Source organism: Vombatus ursinus, unplaced genomic scaffold (genome assembly GCF_900497805.2).
Source record: "Vombatus ursinus unplaced genomic scaffold, bare-nosed wombat genome assembly UNPS02014775.1, whole genome shotgun sequence".
Taxonomy (NCBI): Eukaryota; Metazoa; Chordata; class Mammalia; order Diprotodontia; family Vombatidae; genus Vombatus; species Vombatus ursinus.
In genome coordinates, this window is record NW_020954553.1 from 376,384 (window position 1) to 395,531 (window position 19,148).

At 39.0% G+C, this 19,148-nt stretch overlaps 1 protein-coding gene across 6 annotated transcripts in view; it reads right to left on the reverse strand.

Annotated features, from left to right (window-relative positions):
* EYA3 (EYA transcriptional coactivator and phosphatase 3) overlaps positions 1-19,148 on the reverse strand; it is a 121,950-nt gene that overhangs the window by 48,362 nt on the left and 54,440 nt on the right. For all 6 annotated transcript variants that reach the window (XR_003569296.1, XM_027864451.1, XM_027864454.1 and 3 more), the window contains 3 exons: positions 12,598-12,641; positions 3,906-3,985; positions 373-439 (listed from right to left, as the gene is read on the reverse strand). Coding sequence is in view for 5 of the 6 variants with exons in the window: in XM_027864451.1 (XP_027720252.1) it covers positions 373-439; positions 3,906-3,985; positions 12,598-12,641 (191 nt within the window). In the remaining variant the exon portion in view is untranslated. The remainder of the gene's footprint in view (positions 1-372; positions 440-3,905; positions 3,986-12,597; positions 12,642-19,148) is intronic.

Sequence of the window (19,148 nt, forward strand, 5' to 3'; positions counted from 1 at the left end):
CTCACAAAGGTCAATAGCCCAGTCGTAGGACAAGCTGGAAAATGCCAGTGTCTGTAGCAATGGTCTTCATTAGCCCCTAGAGACGGCTTGGGCCTCCAGGGAAAGACAGTGGTCAAAGGCAGTGAATCCTTGCCATTATCAATACTTTCAGCACTTCCTAACAGAATGATTCCCTGTATGATTCCCAGATTAATAGATTCGTGAGAACATCTGGCTTACAACATTATTGCACATCTTTATGCCTGGGGAATCATAAACTTAGAGAGAAAAAGAGGGATACGAAAAGATAATTCAGTATCCAAAGTAAAGTTAGTAGAAAAAAAAAATCCAGAGGAACAGTATGTGAATTTTGGAAATAGTGAATCAACTTACTTTGCAGAATACATCTGTGAGGTATAATCATTTGATGATCGAGGGATGTAATCAGCACATGTCATAACTGAAATAAAAAAGATCACCAGATGAAATAGAAATAAATTTTTAAATAAGGTCAAATGGAGTTTTTACATATCCCACAGTACATTCTTTAAAAGCAATGCAGGAGGGCTGGTATGTTGAGATGGAAAAATAACTGGACTGGAAGTCAAGACACCTGAGTTTTAGTCCCAGACGTGCCCAAGTGGGGCCACAAGCATATCCCTTCCCTCCAGAGATTCTTGTGATCCTTGGCAAAATGAGGGGGCTGGGTGAGCTCCTTTGGGCTCTGGTATGCTGTTCCTGCAGAAACAAGTTCAGGAGAGAAGGAAGCAAGGACAGGAACATTCCACACCAATACAGGTTTCAGTGCCCTCCAAATGCTCAAATGTTAACTTTCTAAAGGGGTCACAGTTTGCATTCACTGCCCTCTCCCAGATGCCTCTGTGTACAAACTGAGAGCCAAGGTCTTGCCAAGAGGCAAACAGAAGGCTTCTAAAACTGCACCTGCCTCTGCTGACTTGTGAAGAGCAGGGACATCTGACCTGAATGGACATCAAAACGAGATGGCAGGAGGCAGACAGGGAAAACTAGTGCTCCAAAAGGGCGCTAGTATCAGCAAAGAGCTAAGTGGAGAACCTCCTTGTAACTAACAGAATCACAGAATTTTAAAGCTGAAAAGGTTTCTAGAGATCATCAAGTTAATTCATTCACTTTACAGTGGAAGAACCGAGACCCAGAAGGGAACTTACATGAGGGCAAAGAGAAAATCAATGGCAGGGATGAGACCAGAACCTAGGCTTTTGGACTCCCAGTCCACAATCTTGCCTCTATAACAAGCCATGGCCTCTAATTTAAAGGTAGCATTTAGGGCTGTCCAATGTCCCCTAAAAAGGTGCCAAAGACAGAGTAGAAGTAAATTAACGTGTAGAAGGAGAAACAGAAGGCCAGACTCCAAGGTTGTCCTAGCGCTCCTAGATACCCCTCGAGTGATAGGCCTTTTCTTAACAATATCCCACTGTCCTCCTGGGGAGCAAACCCTCAAGTAAGGGGCAAATATGGCAAAATGTTCACGCCTCAGTGGCAGAAGCAAAATCCTATTGGGTCTTGTAGAGTAAGTCCATGCTACATGCAGACCAATACTAGATGTGACAAGCTTTTACTAGAATCCTCAATAGTTCAAGAACTTTGTCTAAAATAAGTAAGACTGTGCCTTCTAGGGTAAACAACTGGAAAGTAGACCAAACCGTGCCTCTAGCCAGATGATTTTAAAGAAGTCAAAAGTACCCTTAGTTCAGGGGAAGATTAAAGTCAGGTCAGGTGTGGACCAATGCAAATCAATGTTTGAGTGAATTTATGAAACAGATTCACGAAACAATCAAATTCTTTTAAGTTTAAGGGGTAAAATTCACTTAATAGGAAAAATTGACAATGATGAGCAGGCCTCACCTAATTCTGATGATTTCTCTAAGTTACTTCCTCATGTGTCACATAGTTCTTGGAAGATCTGAGTTCAAATGCAGCCTCAGATACTTAGAAGTTGTGTGATCCTGGGCAAATCATTTAACTTCTGTTTTCCTCAGTTTCTTTAACTGTAAAATGTAAAATGAGCACCTACCTCCCAAGGTTGTTGTGAGAATCAAATTAAATAAGACACATACAGTGCTTTAAAAACCTCATTTACATGAACACCTACTATTGAATCAATTCTAATACTAATTTACACGGGTAGGGGAGCATTACCATAATCTACTTCCTGAAAGCCTTTTAAAAATCTTTTCCTTGAATTATTCCAGTCCTCAAAGATAATCAAAGAAAACAGAGTAAAAATTCTGGGAGCTGTAGGCCATGGGTTTAATCACATACTTCTCACTGCTCTCAAGAACAAGTTAAGATCTGGCCCCAGTTTGAAAGCCAGGAAGATTTAATGATCCAAAAGGAATTAACTGGTAAAATACAATATGATGTCAAAAGAGAGGATAAGAGGAGAATATGGTAAATATTATGTCAAGGAGGGACCTGTTCTGCACCAGGGATCCTCTAAAGGCTGGTTATGGATTGGATTAGTGTGGCCATTTGGAGAATTAGGGGGAGGAGAAAATATATTCAGAGCATAAAAGCCATCTTAGGAGACAGATTTTCCATTGGATGGAGGCAGGGAACAGAGAGTTCTAAGATAGTGCCTACTGCATGCATGAAAGGGGACCCTTGGGTTAGATGGGATGTTCTACGACAGGAGTTAAGAACTCCCAGAGTCTGTGAATTTTTGATAACTGCATTTCAACATAATGGTTTTCATTTGTAATCCTATGTATTTTATGCTCTACATTTGAAAACATTCACAGGAGTCCACAGAACAAAAAAGGTTAAGAATTCCTGTTTCTAAGGTAAAGTGGTGAAGTTATCTTGGAGTGAGGGGAAGAAATTTTGAAAGGCAAATGTCGTACAGAGAAGTGGCTGTTTAGCATTTGTGTCTCCCTCCCTCTCTCTTTTGACACTAGGTCTCTCCATCTCACCCATGTTGGAGGTGCAGAGTCCATTCATAGTCCCGATCCCACTAATGAGTAGCAAGGAAGCTTTGATTGGCTCCTCTTCCAACCTGGGCTCCTTCACCCATCCTGAGGCAGCCTGGTGACCACCCACTCTACCAGGAGTTCATGCTATTGGTACCAGACTAACTGAAGATTCCTAATTGGCTTTAGCCTGTCTGTAGCTCAGAACTCCCAAGTTCAAGAGATCCACCAGCCCATGCCTTCCCAGCAGCAGGGAATAGGCATGTGCCACCATACTGGATTGTTTAGTATCAAAGGGACTGGCTTGTTTCTTTTACAAATACTTTTTTTCTCCGTTCAATCTGGCATGAAGCTGAACCCTCTTTCATGTGTGGTTGCCCCTAATCAGAAACGAGCCCCTTGAAAGATATGGATCCATTTGTTTGTATCCTGAGTGCTAAGTATGGTGCCATGCATACGGTAAGACCTTAATAACTGCTTCTCTACTTTACTCCATTTTTTACTGTCTTGTAATGTGCATGGACATGCTAGAGAAGTAAGTACCCTTGGCTATTTCTGTGATTGAGCAAGGAAGAAAGATAGAAGGGCATCAGTGAGAGGACTCTGGTAACTTACAAGTCTGGAGATTACCTTAGAAAACAAAAGTAGACTTCTGGTTCTCAGAAGACCTATTTCAGATATTTAATGTGACAGTTTATTACTAATTTGCCCAACCTCTCAAATTTTTCTCTTGGTTTTAGGCTGTTGGGTTAAGCCTTTAAGCCCTATGAGGACTCACAAGCTTTTCTGTATGGCCCTGCTATCCCTAGGACACTGCCCCCTCTGCTTAGAATCTCGAAGAAATCCCTAAATTGGACTCACTGCACAAGAATCTCAGTGATTTTGTTCTCCATCCAGCAGTCCAGGAAAAGTGAAATTGGTCCTCTTTGCACACAATGGAAATGAATTATTGAAAGGATCTGTTTTTTAGGTACTTACTTTCATCTGACATGGTAAGGTTTGAAGCAAGGCTTGAAGTTTCAGGTTTCTGATCACTGCCTTCAGGGTTGCTCACTTGACTGGAGGGAATCAAAATTAATACATTAGCCACCAAAATCATAACTGAAATGACTGACAATGCTTAAAGGCTGACTTCTCCATACCTCGGGGGGAAGTGATCTCACCCCACCACCTGAGATCATAGCAGCCTGCCTTTCTCTTTTGGTGTCTCTCATGTGCTAATCCACTTTCTATTTATCTGGGCACAATTCATAACTTTCCCACTTAGCGGTAAGCTCCTTGAGGATATGGACTCTGTTTTTGTTTCCTTGTACATCTCCCCCAGAACATTTGGAATTTACCTACACATAGGAGGAACTCTATATTTGTGGATGGTATGAATAAACATTCCTGGTGAGTCTGAAAGAAACCCCTCCCCAACCCCACTTTGTTCCCTGCAGGGCAATGGGGGCCCTGGGGCTTTGAGGCCCTCAGGCCTACAGGATCTCTTTGTGGCTTCCAGGGAAAAGTTAAGATCAGGGTCCCCAAAGTGGCTTCCCCAGAATTCCATTATGGGGGTTCTGGGTCCCCAATATGCTGCTTCAAGTCTTGATAGCATACAGAAGCTCCAGAAAGTAGTCTGGTTGGCAGTAGATGTGGTATGTTATTATTAAAACCAGCATAATTATTATATAATTTTTAACTCCTAAATGGTTTCTTTTCCATTTAAGAAAGTCATAAAAGCACCAAGAGGTAGAAATGGAAATGGAAAGGCATCTACTAGGGGTCAGGAGGCTGATTTGTACACAGATTCAAATATACAAGGGACCAGATTATGTTCCCAAGGCATAACAAGATAGCAGAAGAAACTTGATACAACAGTTAGCCTATAAGTGGGATATTATTCCTATCTCCTGACACTAGCACTATAAAAGAAACTTACTTTATTATTCTCATCAAATAGAAAATTGATGGAAAACACACACACACACACACACACACACACCCCCCAAGTAAATCAGAGAACAAATGAGGAAAGGTGACTCACATGTAAAAGCACAATTGGAATGGGGTAGTAGCTGTGCCCCAGACTGTGATCTTGGGAAGACTGATAACAGCCCTTACAAGCATAAAGTCTATTTCCCCTCCAAGTTTCCCCTGTTCCTCTCCACAACTGTCTCCTCTATTTTCCCTTCTATTTTTCTCCACTCTCTCCACACTCCCTCAACTTCTGCTCTTTCTCTCTCTCAGCCCTCTCTTTTGTTGCTTCTTCATAGTCTTGATGAGATGACCATCCTGTTTCTCTAAGAACTAGAGCAGGGGGATCCACAGGATCAGAAGGTTCCAGCCCACATACTGTCAGCCAAAAAAGAACAGGAAGAAAATAAGAGATTAAGACTGTACAGAGACACTATCAGAAAGAAAGATTAGATGTACCCAATACAGAGTCTCAAACATCTTTATTGTATACCCAAAACCAAATTTCAAAGCCCAGGGACAAAATGACAAATGAAAAACTCTTTTGTTCCCTGATAGTCTTGTCCTGAGAATGTATTAGTAAAACATGGAAGCACAGATTGCCTCAAATGATCTCCCAAATACATGTGTTTTCCTAAGCTACACTGTATCTCAGGGTATTTCATTCTGATCTTTGATAACTTCTAAATTTTCTAGCACTGACAAAAATATTTTTTTTAAACCTTACCTCTACAAATGAGAAAACTTACACTTTGTAAGCTATCAAGCACTATGTAAATGCTAGCTGTTATATATGCTAAACAACATTTGCACAGCTCAGTAAGGTCCTCCTCAGTTTATTAGCTCATGTAAGATCAGTGTTAGCACTGAAGCACTGCTGTAAACCCCATTCTACAATGAGATGTAAAACTAGGTATCACTTTTGAAAACCTGTGAATCTTGAAGGGGGGAGAAGAGGACACATTTAAAATCATACTCAAGTGCTCTAAGGAAGCCACTACTTAAGGAATCCTATTATGACTTTTTTTTTTTTTTTGGTGAGGCAATTGGGGTTAAGTGACTTGCCCAGGGTCACACAGCTAGTTAAGTGTCAAGTGTCTGAGGCCAAATTTGAACTCAGGTCCTCCAGACACCAAGGCTGGAGCTCTATGCACTGCGCCACCTAGCTGCCCCCAATTTTTTAAAAAATTTTTAATATTTTTTTCCTTTTTGATGAGGCAATCAGGGTTAATTGACTTGTCCAGAGTCATCACACAGCTAGTAAATGTCAAGTGTCTGAGACTGGATTTGAACTCGGGTCCTCCTGACTCCAGGGCCAGTGCTCTATCCACTGTGCTACCTAGCTGCCCCATGACTCCTTTTCCAAAGTGAAGAAATCTTTCAAAAACATATTGTTCCCACTGATTTATCTTTTATGCATTATGCAAAAAAATGGGAATTTTAAAATGACATTTGTTTAAAGTGCTATGTAGCTGGTTCAAGTATCGTTTTCACTTATGATCTTTCATCTTACTTTCAATTTATGAGGCACTGCTCCTCTCAAAGCCACTTTCAGTCAATTTGGTAAAAAACGAGAGCTAATGAAATGTCTTTATGATGCCCTAGAAATTCAACCTTTGCCACTACTTCTATAATTCAATTTTTTCAAAGGGCCAGGAAAAAATACACATCAGAATTATTTCTTTCTTTCTTTCTTTCTTTTTTTTTGGTGAGGCAATTGGGGTTAAGTGACTTGGCCAAGGTCACACAGCTAGTACATGTCAAGTGTTTGGTCTGAGGCCGGATTCTGAACTCAGGTCCTCCTGACTTCAGGGCCGGTGCTCTATCCACTGCTCCACCTAGCTGCCCCCCAGAATTATTTCTTATATTTCTTTAGGACTCTGGGCAGAAAGTCGCTAGGGTCTAGTCACATCTATCTGCATATTAAAAAAAAATCAGGTTATTTTAAAAATTAGCTATTCCTTTGAATTCTCCTTGATGAGAAAGTAGCAGTTCCTGAAGGTAGTTTCTCTCCGTGATGTTTTCCAGAGTTAATGGTGCCTCAGTGCCAAAAGAACTTTCTATATGGAAAATCAAGATTAAGTGCTACAAAAGATATATCACATACAACAGCCTGTAATATCAGTATTGCATTTCATCAGACATCCCAGAAAACTGAATGGTAGAAAAGAAAGAACACTGAACAAAGAGTGAGAAGCTCTGGGTTCAAGTCTTAGTATCATCTCTTCTGAAGCACTGTCTGCCACCTCAAAGGGATGTTGGGAAAAAGTGCTTTACAAAAATGCTATAAGCATATGAGCTCCTACTCAGAATCCCTATGCTCTCCAAAGTTAGAGGCACAAGAATTCAATTCAACAAACAGCAATTGGCACCAATTACATTTAAAGCAACTTGCTAGTTAATTACAGCTATGACCCTGATAACTGTAAGAGGAGTTTGTGAAACTTGTCTGCAATGCTGCAAGTGGAAGGAAGACGGGGGAGCCCATCTGCTGCAACATTTGTTGAAAACTCATCTTGTGCAGAATCCTATTACAAGGCACTTTGGAGAGGGACAGAAGCAATGTAAAAAACAAGACTTTCCTTGGAATGTCTAAAAATTTAATCTAGGAAGAATGGACATACACAAAAAATTGACTTAAAAATACATGTGAAAACGAACAAAGCATACAAAGTAGAAAAGTCATGGTGGAAGTTGGTTAGGGTTAATCAAGAAAGGTTCTACCAGAAAAGGAGGTTTATTTTGAATCATGATTTGAAGAAGAATGTCATGGAATGGCAGAAAGAAAAAGGTATTTCAGAAAAGCAAGACAGCCAAAATAAAAGGCACCACCGGTAAGAACAATCAATCTCAGCAGGTTGCTACAAGGGAAGTATTTTTTTTTTAAAAAGCTAAAGTATTTTTAAAAGCTAAAGTATTTCATCAGTTTACTTCTTAACATTATATAATGAAAATGAAAAAAGGATAACATCATAGCTTTTCTGTTAGATTTAAGTTAAAGACATTCATCAAAAGGCATCTACAAATATGACTATTCAAAAAAGTTTTTCTATACCAACTGACCAATAACTGTCTCTAAATATTATCCAGCTAGGAGGCACTGGCACAGATTTGAACTAAAATTAGTATTATTCCCCCAAAATAAAGCCTAAATTTAAAAAGCTAGCTTATATTAAGTGAAAAAGAAGTTTAATATAGTTTTCAAGAAGCAATAATAAATGAGAGAAGGCATTGATGTCAGTCAATAAACATTTATTAAGCACCTACTAAGTTTTGCCTGGTAGGTACTGGGTTAAGCATTGAGATATGAAAAATGGTCTTTAATAAGTCACAGTAAGAAAAAAATGTATACTGAACTTCCACTTACTCAAAATAGGATAATTTTCTATCCTTCAACCTTGAGAATTCAAAGAACATGTTATAAACTCAGGGCAGAGGAATGTACCCCCTTACTCCATCCCAGCCCCAAAATCCATGCAGCCAAGCAAGGAAATATCTTGGAAGAATCTGAAAAAACTGATAGTGGGATTAGAAGTTCTGTTTGTAGTTTCTTCTTGTTAACCATAACAATACCATGTTGGACAGAGCAAAGCTAACTCACTTGGGTGATACTAAGATAAGCAAAACCCACTGCTCTTGAGGAAGCCTTTCCTACAGAGAGTCAAAGTTGTTAGCGAAGTTCCTTGATTTCTACATGAGCTTACAAGTACAGTGTACTGCAGGCTCTCTATAGGGTCAAAGTGTTCATTCTTAGCATGGTTAGGCCAAATCCACACATCAAATGATCCTTCTCCAGGCTGTACTAATTCCACGCCATCTATAAAATTTATGACTGCAAAAACTTTATAATCACTTCTATTGTTCAACCTAAATTGTGATCAATAATCTGTGCCTGAAAACAGCCCCTGTAGTTAACAATAATAGCACACACAGTAATCCGATTTTAATTCCTAGTCACCAAAACATTATTGATCCATTGTAGACCCAAAAATGTTTCTAACCATAATTTTTCTCAATCAAATTCACAGCCAGATGTGCACAGTACACAGTAACTTAAAAACCATGCCCCTTCCCCTGTCTCTTATAGAACTACTCTTGGGGAGACATTCTATCTGTTTAGTGCCAATAAAGGTTGGTATTGCCAAACTGCTGCTCCATAAAGTTTGTATCTGGGAAACATCTCATTGCAGGGCACGGCTGTTTATTAACTGAACAGAAAATAAAGTTATGCTTATGGCAAGCAGTAAGTTTCAAGGTCTTCCAAGTTATATAAAAACGGACCTGCAAAAATATTTTAAGTGTTTTTAGGTTGCAAAGTTGGAGCTGAAATATGATATCGAACCAATTGCAAAAGCACATATCAGCTATCTTTTGTGATGAGACCAGGTACTCATATATAAAAAGAAACTTTAAGACATAAGTAGCTTGGGGGCAGCTAGGTGGCGCAGTGGACAGAGCACCAGCCCTGAAGTCAGGAGGACCTGAGTTCAAATTTGGCCTCAGACAGTTGACAATTACTAGCTGTGCGACCCTGGGCAAGTCACTTAACTCCAATTGCCACCCCCTCCAAAAAAAGATATATGTAGCTTGTTGGCCTTGTCCCACATCATTTCATGATTTGATCATGTTTGAATTTCACAAAAGATTCCTATTGCTCTGCTAATTTTATACCGAGGCCTTGCTCATATTCCTCCCAGACTCAATCTGCATTGTCTTTTAAAAGATATTCACACAACATTCTCCCTCCCTCCTTTTGCCATAATGTAAATGCTGGCTGACCTGTCTTCATCCAGGATGAGCCTGAGGAAATGAGTGCTCTAAGTCCTCAAGAGTTACCGACTCTGTCTCCATCTAAAAGCAACTGTATTCTGGATATATGTTGAGATTCCATGGCCCAAGCAGGGTGGACGGAGGGGTTCAGTGGCCATGCCCAAACTGAAGGACGACAAGGAGGAGGGTGGCAGCAGCAAGGCAAGCCAGTCCCTTCCACAGAGCCCTGGCTCCTGTGCTCAGAGGGCTGGGCCTAGGCGGTTCCAGGGCTGCCTCCTGCACAAGCCTGAAACCGTGCCACAGATGGCAGGGAACATCACCACCACCAATGTCTAATCATTACTGAGTGTCCCGAGACAGCAGAGAGGACATGTTAGGGCATAACAGGAGATGATGTGGTGAGAGAGCACCACTACAGACTCCATTTGGGAAGACCTAGGTTCTAGCTCCAGCTCTGACAACCTGCAGGCCCTGGTGTAATCACTGAGCTTCTCTAAGCCTCAGTTTGTTTCCTTATGTGTAAAATGGGAGGCTTGTATCAGATGATCTTGAAGATCCCATCTGTTTTCTCAAATCCTGCGATCCAGAGATGGATCTGTGGGGAGAAAGTAGGTGTTGACAAATGACCTTGAAGACCAGAGAAGAAATGATGTTTTGTTAAATAGGAGCACTATAATCAGTCTGTGTGATAGGTGAGCTGGGGGTTAGGACAACGTGAAGGGGTGGGGGCAGATGGAAGTTTATTCCAGAAATCTGTCTATCAGTCTACCAGTATTTCCCAGAGTGGTGTCAGGAGCCAAAGGAAAAAAGGAAAATTACAGATGGAAAAGGGAAGGAAAGAGAAAGTGATAGAAAGGGAAAGGAAGGATGGGAAGGAAAAGGTGAAAAGAAAGGAAAGCATCCAAAGTGGCTTGGAAAGAGTGCTAAGTCTGGAGTCAGAGGACCTGGGTTAGAATTCTCACAGCTACACACATCACCTGTGTGGCCCAGGGCAAGTCACTTAACATCCATGGAGGCCTTTCTTCATCGGTAAAATAACAATACTAGCAACAACAACAACAAACAAGAACAGCTGGTTTTTATCTAGCCCTTTAAGGCCCCAAGCACTTACACCAAGGGCTATTGGCAGGGAGACAAGTGAATTCTCAGATGGCCTTGGAGAGTTACTGTAACTTGCCCAGCATCCTAAGCCAGTATCCGAGGCAGGATTCCCACCCAGGGCTTCTGGCTCCAGTCCAGCACTTCATCCTCTTTGCATTTCCTTTGATCTTAAATCCTATCACCAGCCAGTCCAAAGAAGCAACATGCTCGATATCCAAGATGTGAGAGAGAAAAATAACCCCAAATAGCCCCAAGGTAGAGATTTCGTATTTCTAAAACACATGTAGAACTACAAGCTACTTGAAAAAAAAAAGAAAGGTAAGTTATAAACGTGAAAAGTTATTTACCAGAAGCACAAAACAGGAAAGAAACTTTTAGGTTTACAACAACTCCTAGATTTACAAAAGTTCACAATTTTTCAGAGCACCAAATGCCAACTCTGCTATTCCTAAAGTAGTCATACTTTATTCTTACATGCTATTTCCAAAGTATTCACAAAACCCTACGTACTAACACAACTTAATGGATCCTCTTGGAGACAAAAAGGAGATGGGGCAAGGTTATTAACCCCCACTTGAGGTTTAGAGGGGTTGAGGGTGGAGGGAGGCCTATGATTTTACTGGCTTGCAGGGGTGGAGAATTCCTGGATTAGGAAATCTCCTCTACCAATGCGGGCTGGTTTGTTCTCAGCAATTTATGAGGGCTGCCTAAAGCACAGAGACGTTAAGTTACTTGCCCAGGATCACATAGTAGTATGTGTCAGAAGCTAGACTTAAACCCAGGTCATTCTGACCCCTAGGTCACCTCTAACTAAAAAGGGAAAGCCAGGCAAAGACTAAGAGAAATAAACAAGGAGAGAAAAAAAGAGGGATAACAACATATCACCACTTATATTTGTACAGAAGCTTCTATCACCAAAGCTGTCATGGACATAACCTTATTTATTCCTCATAACAAGCCTATAAATAGGTAGAAAATGGTATCAAGTCAAGACTCAATTAGCTGCACTCTCATTTTGGGTTCTCTTCCTGATAAGGTCAAGTATAGGTGTTATCGGAGCATATGAATGCATATGCTGGGGGGTGGGGGGTGGAGGGTGGGGTGGTGGCTCAAAAAGGAGGGAAGTATCTGAGAGTAGCTTTGTGCAATACTTCCTACAACTTCCTTAATAGGAAAGAAGGAAGGCAGAGGAGGCAAGGGATGGCTGAAAAATCTTCTAGAAGCCAGAGGTCTTTGTAGGCTTCAAAACCATATGGTTCTAATATTACTACAGGCATTTTAGAAAGTAAATAAAAATAGCACTCTGAATTAGTCATAATACTGGTAATGAAAGGATTAAAGCCAATTTTTAAAGTCCTGAAATTTTCCTAGTTTAGGTAGTATTTGATGTATTTCATGACCAGATTTGTGCCAGTATCCTCAGTGAGATACAAAGAACCTTTTCTGTACCTCCTTGTTAGGTGCTCTCTATCCAAAAACTGGAAACAGCTGCTTTAAAATATAACTGCATCCTTTTGGTCAATGCTCTTCCCCCATCCCATGGCCCCGGACCAAAAACAAAAAAAGTGACTGGAATAGACACTACTCCTATTAAATAGTCAACAAACACTATGCTCGTTGGTAATCAGTAAACAGAGGTGTAGGGGAGAGAAAATTTACTTTGAAGAAAAATGTCCATCTTAAACCAAGTTATTTGGAATATGAAGTAGATAGTAAATGATAAAGTGTTTGATTTGTGACACTATTCCATCCAAATCAGAGCACACACCATGATGAGGCAGAAAAAGCAAAAGTAATAAAGACAAGGTGGGAATGGATTATAGAGAAATTTAACCTTACGCACCTCAAAGTCTGCTCTCCCGAATCTTGCATCTTGGCTTTCTTCACCTGCAAAGACAAATTGATAAATGCGCACCAAGACAGTGATCTTTCTGGACCAGAGAAAACCTAGGGGCTACAATGGTAAATTTCTGTTGGAAACTAATTATTGATTTGCCTATTATAAGATTCTATTTTGAGAATAAATTTAATTAGTCCTAGTGTTTATATACTGTGGCTAAAGAAACAAGCTACTCTAACTTTTGGTTGGATCCAAAAAAATTTCATATCATTATAATGATAATGATGATGGTGGTAGTGGTGGTGGTGATGCTTTTTGTAGATTCTGATTTCAAAGCTAAACTTTCACCAGAAAACAGATTCATCAGACTAGCAGTGCAAATTTCAAGGTACACATCACAGAGACAGTTAAATAGAATCATTAGCTGGAAAAGACTTTAGACATTATCTAGCCCCACCTCATTTTGAGCCCTTACTCATTCTAGAGACGAGAAAACTGAGACAAAGTCATTTGCCCATGCTCATACAGACTCACAGATAGAGTCAGGCTTCCTGACTCCCATTCTGCCGCTTTCTCTGGTAAACCACCCTGCTGCCTCCAACAGTGTATAGTCCAAGAAGACTTTTCTATTTGTAAGTAAAAGAGGTGTTTAAGTTGAAGGCCTACAAAATCACAATTTTTTAAGAAAAAGGACACAAATTCTGACTTTAAACCCTGCAGAATTACAGCATTTTAGTGGAAGAAGGGAATATCAATTAGCCCAACCCCTTCACTTCACCAAAAAAAGCAGGTGAGACCCAAGGAGAGGGACTTACCCAACGGGCCATAATGAGCCAGTAACTGAGCTGGTTCAAACCCAGGTCTTCAGACAGTCAAGGAAGGGTTCTTTTTGCTACACTACATTGCTTGTCTTTTAACTATCATCATTTTTTTCCCTCCAAAATTATTTTAAAGTTAAAAAATAATTAAGAGTCTATCAATAAGTCTTGCCTTGCATTTGAAAGTTTTTAAAAATCAAGTTAATGTTTATTCCCCTAACAGACAAGTGCAGAACATAAGCTGGTGAGGGGTAAGGACTGTATTGTTTTGTCTTTGCTCTCCAAAGCTGAGCACAGAACCTTTCACATAACAGGCAATTAAGAAATCTTTTTATTGAGTAGTTGCTGAATGAGGACATTAACAAGAAAAGCATCTAGCCAGCAACACATAGTGTGAGGAAAATAATTTGGGAAATATTCTGGTGACCATATTCCATAATTCCTTCTCTTCTACATTTCAGTCATCAAGGGACCCTGAAGATCTTCCTGACTATAATAGAGCCTACCTACAAACGGATTGGATGACCTCATGACACAGCACAAACAGATCACTGTCTCAGATGGAAGGCATCGCAGACTCCATTTCCATCCCTCTGCCTGAAGTACACATCTCTTCTCTTAACACTACAGAAAGGTCGTTGTCATGTTCTGAACACTTCCAGGAATGAGACACTCATTCAATACTGCAGTAGTCCATTCTATTTTCTGAACAGCTCTAACTATTAGGATATTCTGCCTTGTATTGAGACCAAATGTGCCTCTCTGTAACCTTTAGCCCTAGACTAGATAAAATCTAAGGATTTTTCCAACTCCACCAAAGTCTACTTTCTCCTTGCTAGAGCAATGATATACACTAACTTCTAGTACATTTAAAACATGTCTATAGTAGGAACTTATTATTATTTTATAATAGCAGCTACACATGAGGGTGTCTTTCTTTTAAACAAATTAACAAAAGTACAACAAATTACAGAAGCCCAGAGATAGAAGGGACCTCTGAAGTAATCTAGCCCAGCCAGCTGCCAAATACGTCTCCCTGACAAGTGGTCGCCCTGCCTCTGACTGAAGATTCCAATGGAGGGGAATATGCTACCAGCCTAAATGCTAAGCTTGCATTATTGTATCAATAAACACTACTAAAATCCAATCTGCTTTAAGTTTGTAGCAAGCTATATTGTCATCTCTACTTTTTTTTTAAAAATTAGGAATCAACAGCTGATAAGATTAGAAGGGAAATAGTTAACTCGAAAAAAAAATTATCACAGCAAGTTTCTCTGATGAAGGTCTCATTTTCAAGATATACAAGGAAGTGATTCAGTTTTATAGGAACAAGAGCCATTCCCCAATTGATAAATGGTCAAAGGATATGAACAGGCAATTCTCAAGGGAAAAAAATCTAAGCTATCTATGACTATATGAAAAAATGACCCAGATCACTAATAATCAGAAAAATGCAAATTAAAGCAACTCTAAAGTCCTTCATCATAACCATCAGATTGGCAAAGCTGACAGAAAAGAAAAATGATAAATCTGGAGGAGCTGTGGGAAAACAGGCACAGAGCTGTGAATCAGTCCAGCCATTCTGGAAAGCAATTTGGAACAATGTTCCAAAAATTACTAAATTGTATACTCTATGATCCAGAAATATGACTACTGAGCCAATACCTCAAAGAGATGAAAGAGAAAGGGGCTCCATACATACAAAAACATTTACAGCAGATCTTTTTGTAGTGGTAAACTGGACACTGAGGGGGTGACGGAGGGAGTGTCCATCATTTGGAAAATGGTTAAAATAAATTATGGTAAAGAATAAAATGAATTATGGTAATAGGATAATATTGTGCTATAAGAAAAGATGAAAAGAATGGTTTCAGAGAAACCTAGGAAGACTTGTATGAACTGATGCAAAACAAAGTAAGAAGAATCAAGAGAACAAGTTATACTAAAACATTAATGTTATAAAAACAAATAGTAGTGAAAGATTTAAGAACTCTGATCAATGCAATGTTCAACCATTATTCTGGAGGTCAAATGAAGAAGAAAGCTACCTACTTCCTGACAGAGAGGTGATGGACTGCAGAATGAAATATATGTTTATATATATGAATATTTATCATATTAGAAAGTAACACTGATAAAATTTTAAAATATTTAAGTAATTAATTTAAAAATAAATCCTTTATAAATTAATATAAACAATATTATTATATTTTCCAAAACAGAAAAAAAATTAGTGAGAAGAATACCAATGTTGCATATATTTTCCAAATTTTTTAATGTCTAGCTGAACAATAGACAATTGGATATCTGCTTTTTCATTTAGTCTTTTGTGATATATTTTGTATGAAATACATGAAGAATACACACATAAAGTCAGATCTAAATAACTGGAAAAACATCAGTTGCTCACGGGTAGGACGAGCTAATATAATAAAAATGACAATTCTACCTAAGCTAATTTACTTATTCAGTGCCATACCAATCAAACTACCAAAAATCATTTTATAGAGTTAGAAAATAACAAGATTCATTTGGAAGAACAAAAGGTCCAGAATATCAAGGGAACTAATGAAAAGAAATGCAGGGGAAGGTGGCCTAGCCATTCCAGATCTTAAATTGTATTATAAAGCAGCAACCATCAACACTGCTTGGTACTGGCTAAGAAATAGAGTGGTGGATCAGTGGAACAGGTTAGGTATACAAGACACAGTGGTCAATGACTATAGTAATCTATTATTTGATAAACCCAAAGACCCCAGCTTTTGGGATAAGAACTCACTCTTAGAAAAAAACTGCTGGAAAAACTGGAAAAGAGTATGGCAGAAACTAGGCATTGATCAAAATCTCATATCATATACCAAAATATAGTCAAAATGGGTTCAAGATTTAGATATAAAGGCTGATACTGTAAGCAAACTGGGAGAACAAGGAATAGTTTACCTATCAGATTTATGGAGAACAGAAGAATTCATGACCAAACAGGAGATAGAGAACATTATGAAAAGCAAAATGGATAACTTTGATTACATTAAACTGAAAAGTTTTTGCACAAACAAAGCCAATGCAACTAAGATTAGAAGGAAGGTAGAAAATTGGGAAAGAATTTTCACAACCAGTCTCTCGATAAAGCCTGCATTTCTAAAATATATAGAGAATTAAGTCAAATTTATAAGAATGCAAGCCATTCCCCACTTGATAAATGGTCAAAGGATATGAGTAGGCAGTTTTCAGATGAAAAATTAAAGCCATCTATAGTCACATGAAAAAATGCTCTAAATCATTACTGATAAAAGAAATGCAAATCAAAACAACTCTGAGGTACCACATCACACCTATCAGATCGGCCAACATGACAAAACAGGAAAGTGATAAATGTTGGAGAAGATATGGGAAAATTGGAACACTAATGCATTGTTGGTGGAGTTGTGAAATGATCCAACGATTCTGGAGAGCAATTTGGAACTATGCCCAAAGGGCTATCAAAATGTGCATACCCTTTGACCCAGCAATAGCACTTCTAGGGCTATATCCCAAAGACAGCATACAAATGGGAAAAGGACACACATGTACAAAAATATTTACAGAAGCTCTTTTTGTGGTGGCAAAGAATTGGAAATTGAGAGGATGCCCATCAATTGGGGAATGGCTGAACAAGCTGTGGTACATGAATGTAATGGAATACTATTGTGCTATAAGAAATGATGAACAGGCTGACTTCAGAAAAGCCTGAAAAGACTTGTATGGTCTGATGCTGAGTGAAGTGAGCAGAATCAGGAGAACGTTGTACACAGTAACAGCTACGTTGTGTGATGACTAATATTGATAGACTGAGCCCTTCTCAGCAATACAAGGATGTAAGACATCTCCAAAGATCTCATGATGGAAAATGTTATCCACATCCAAAAAAAGTACTATGGAGTTTGAATGCAGACCGAAGCATACTATTTACTATTTTTTTTTCTTCTGTTGAGTTTTGTTTCCTCTTTCTGGTAGTTCCTCCTATTGGTTCTAATTCTTACCCACAATATCACTAATGTGAAAATATGTTTAATAGGAATGTAAATGTATAGCCTATATCAGATTGCTCACCGTTTTGGGGAGGGTGGTGGGGAGGAAGGGGGAGAAAAATTTTAAACTCAAAAGCATATGGAAGTGATTGTTGACAAATCAAAATAAATTAATTTTAAAAAATTAAAATAAATAAATAAATACATGAAGAAAACCCAGCCTCACACAAATATATAATCAGAAAAGGGAAGACTATTTTGATAACCGTTTCAGATAATTGTGGAGATTCTACTCTGGTGTTATACCAAAACTCCCCAAGTGGTAGTTTCTTGAGGGCTCATTACATGTGGAATCATACTCTTTTACATTAAAATTCATTGGTCTATTATATATCAGTCATTTGGAGAATACTGATTCACTGAGTTATTCAGATCTTCCAAATACTGATACATTTCATTATACAATATCAAAAATAATAGTCATTAATAAATATCACCACTGACCTCATCAGAAAAGTCTTGAAGTACTGGTAAGTTGTCAAGTTTACAGTGGGAGATAAAACTTTCTCAAAATTCTAATTTTCACTTGAAATACTGAATTTTATCATTGGCAAAAAGCCTAAAATTGTTCTCCTTGAAGTGAAAAGTTAACTTCATTTATTTTTGAGAAAATACTCCAAATCTACACAATTATAATTTGTGTGTTGTTCTTTCAAATACAAATTCCAGGAGGAAAAAGGCTAGTTAAGTAACTGAAACAAGTGCACAAATGCTTTTCCTCAAGACAAACACGTACTTGAGTATGCAGCAAAACTGTTCTTTGCACAGTTCCCTTGTCATCATAAAGAATATTAAAAAGATATGTACTCAAGGGTCAAGGTTTAATAAAATTAACACAGTTTTATTGCTTCATGAAGGACTCTCTGAAGCGAAACTGGGGAAGAATACATGAGTACCAGGACAATGTGGTGCCAGGGCCTTGATTTGTGCTAAGGTATCAGCAGCTTGATCAGTCATCACTCCTGCACCTTCACTGCAAATGTCAACACAGTTATCCCATAACAAACAATGAGGTTCCAAAGTTACTCAGTACCAATTATTTCAGCACCAGTTGTGTTTGTGGTCAAGTGTTCAGATAGAAGAGCTTCTTCAGTAACTACTGGATCCTGATACCACATAAATACCAGTAAAGTGTCAAGTCCAACCACATTTGCAGACTCATCTATTTGTAAGACAAAAGTATAATTCTGCAGATAAGTTATTAACTCGGACCTCATGTGTGCAGCTAAATTTTTCATTCACTGCTCATGTAGCCTCTGGAAAACTCCACTACGTACTCAAGAGAGGAGAGTGGAAATGGCAAATGCTCTTAGTAGTTAGTAGGACTAATGTTCTTAATAGTATTATGGAAATAGTTTTGACCTCACAGACCTCCTGCAAGGGTCTTCAGGACCCCTGGAGGTCCCCAGACCACAGTTTGAGAGCTGTTGCCTTAGATTATTTTCCCACGTCAGTGTTCTTTCAAGAAGTCCGTGAGGTTTGGAGAAACCACTGGGCTCTCAAAGGCTATGCTACTGGAATATAAACTCTGGAATGTCTTCCACTAAGCTAGAAAAGCCTCAAATACAAGCTCAGGGCCAGGCTCACCACCAGAGGGCAGGCCATGGGGAGATCACATTTAAAAAAAAACATAGCCATTTATTACAAGTATGGCGGGATTAGGAATTAG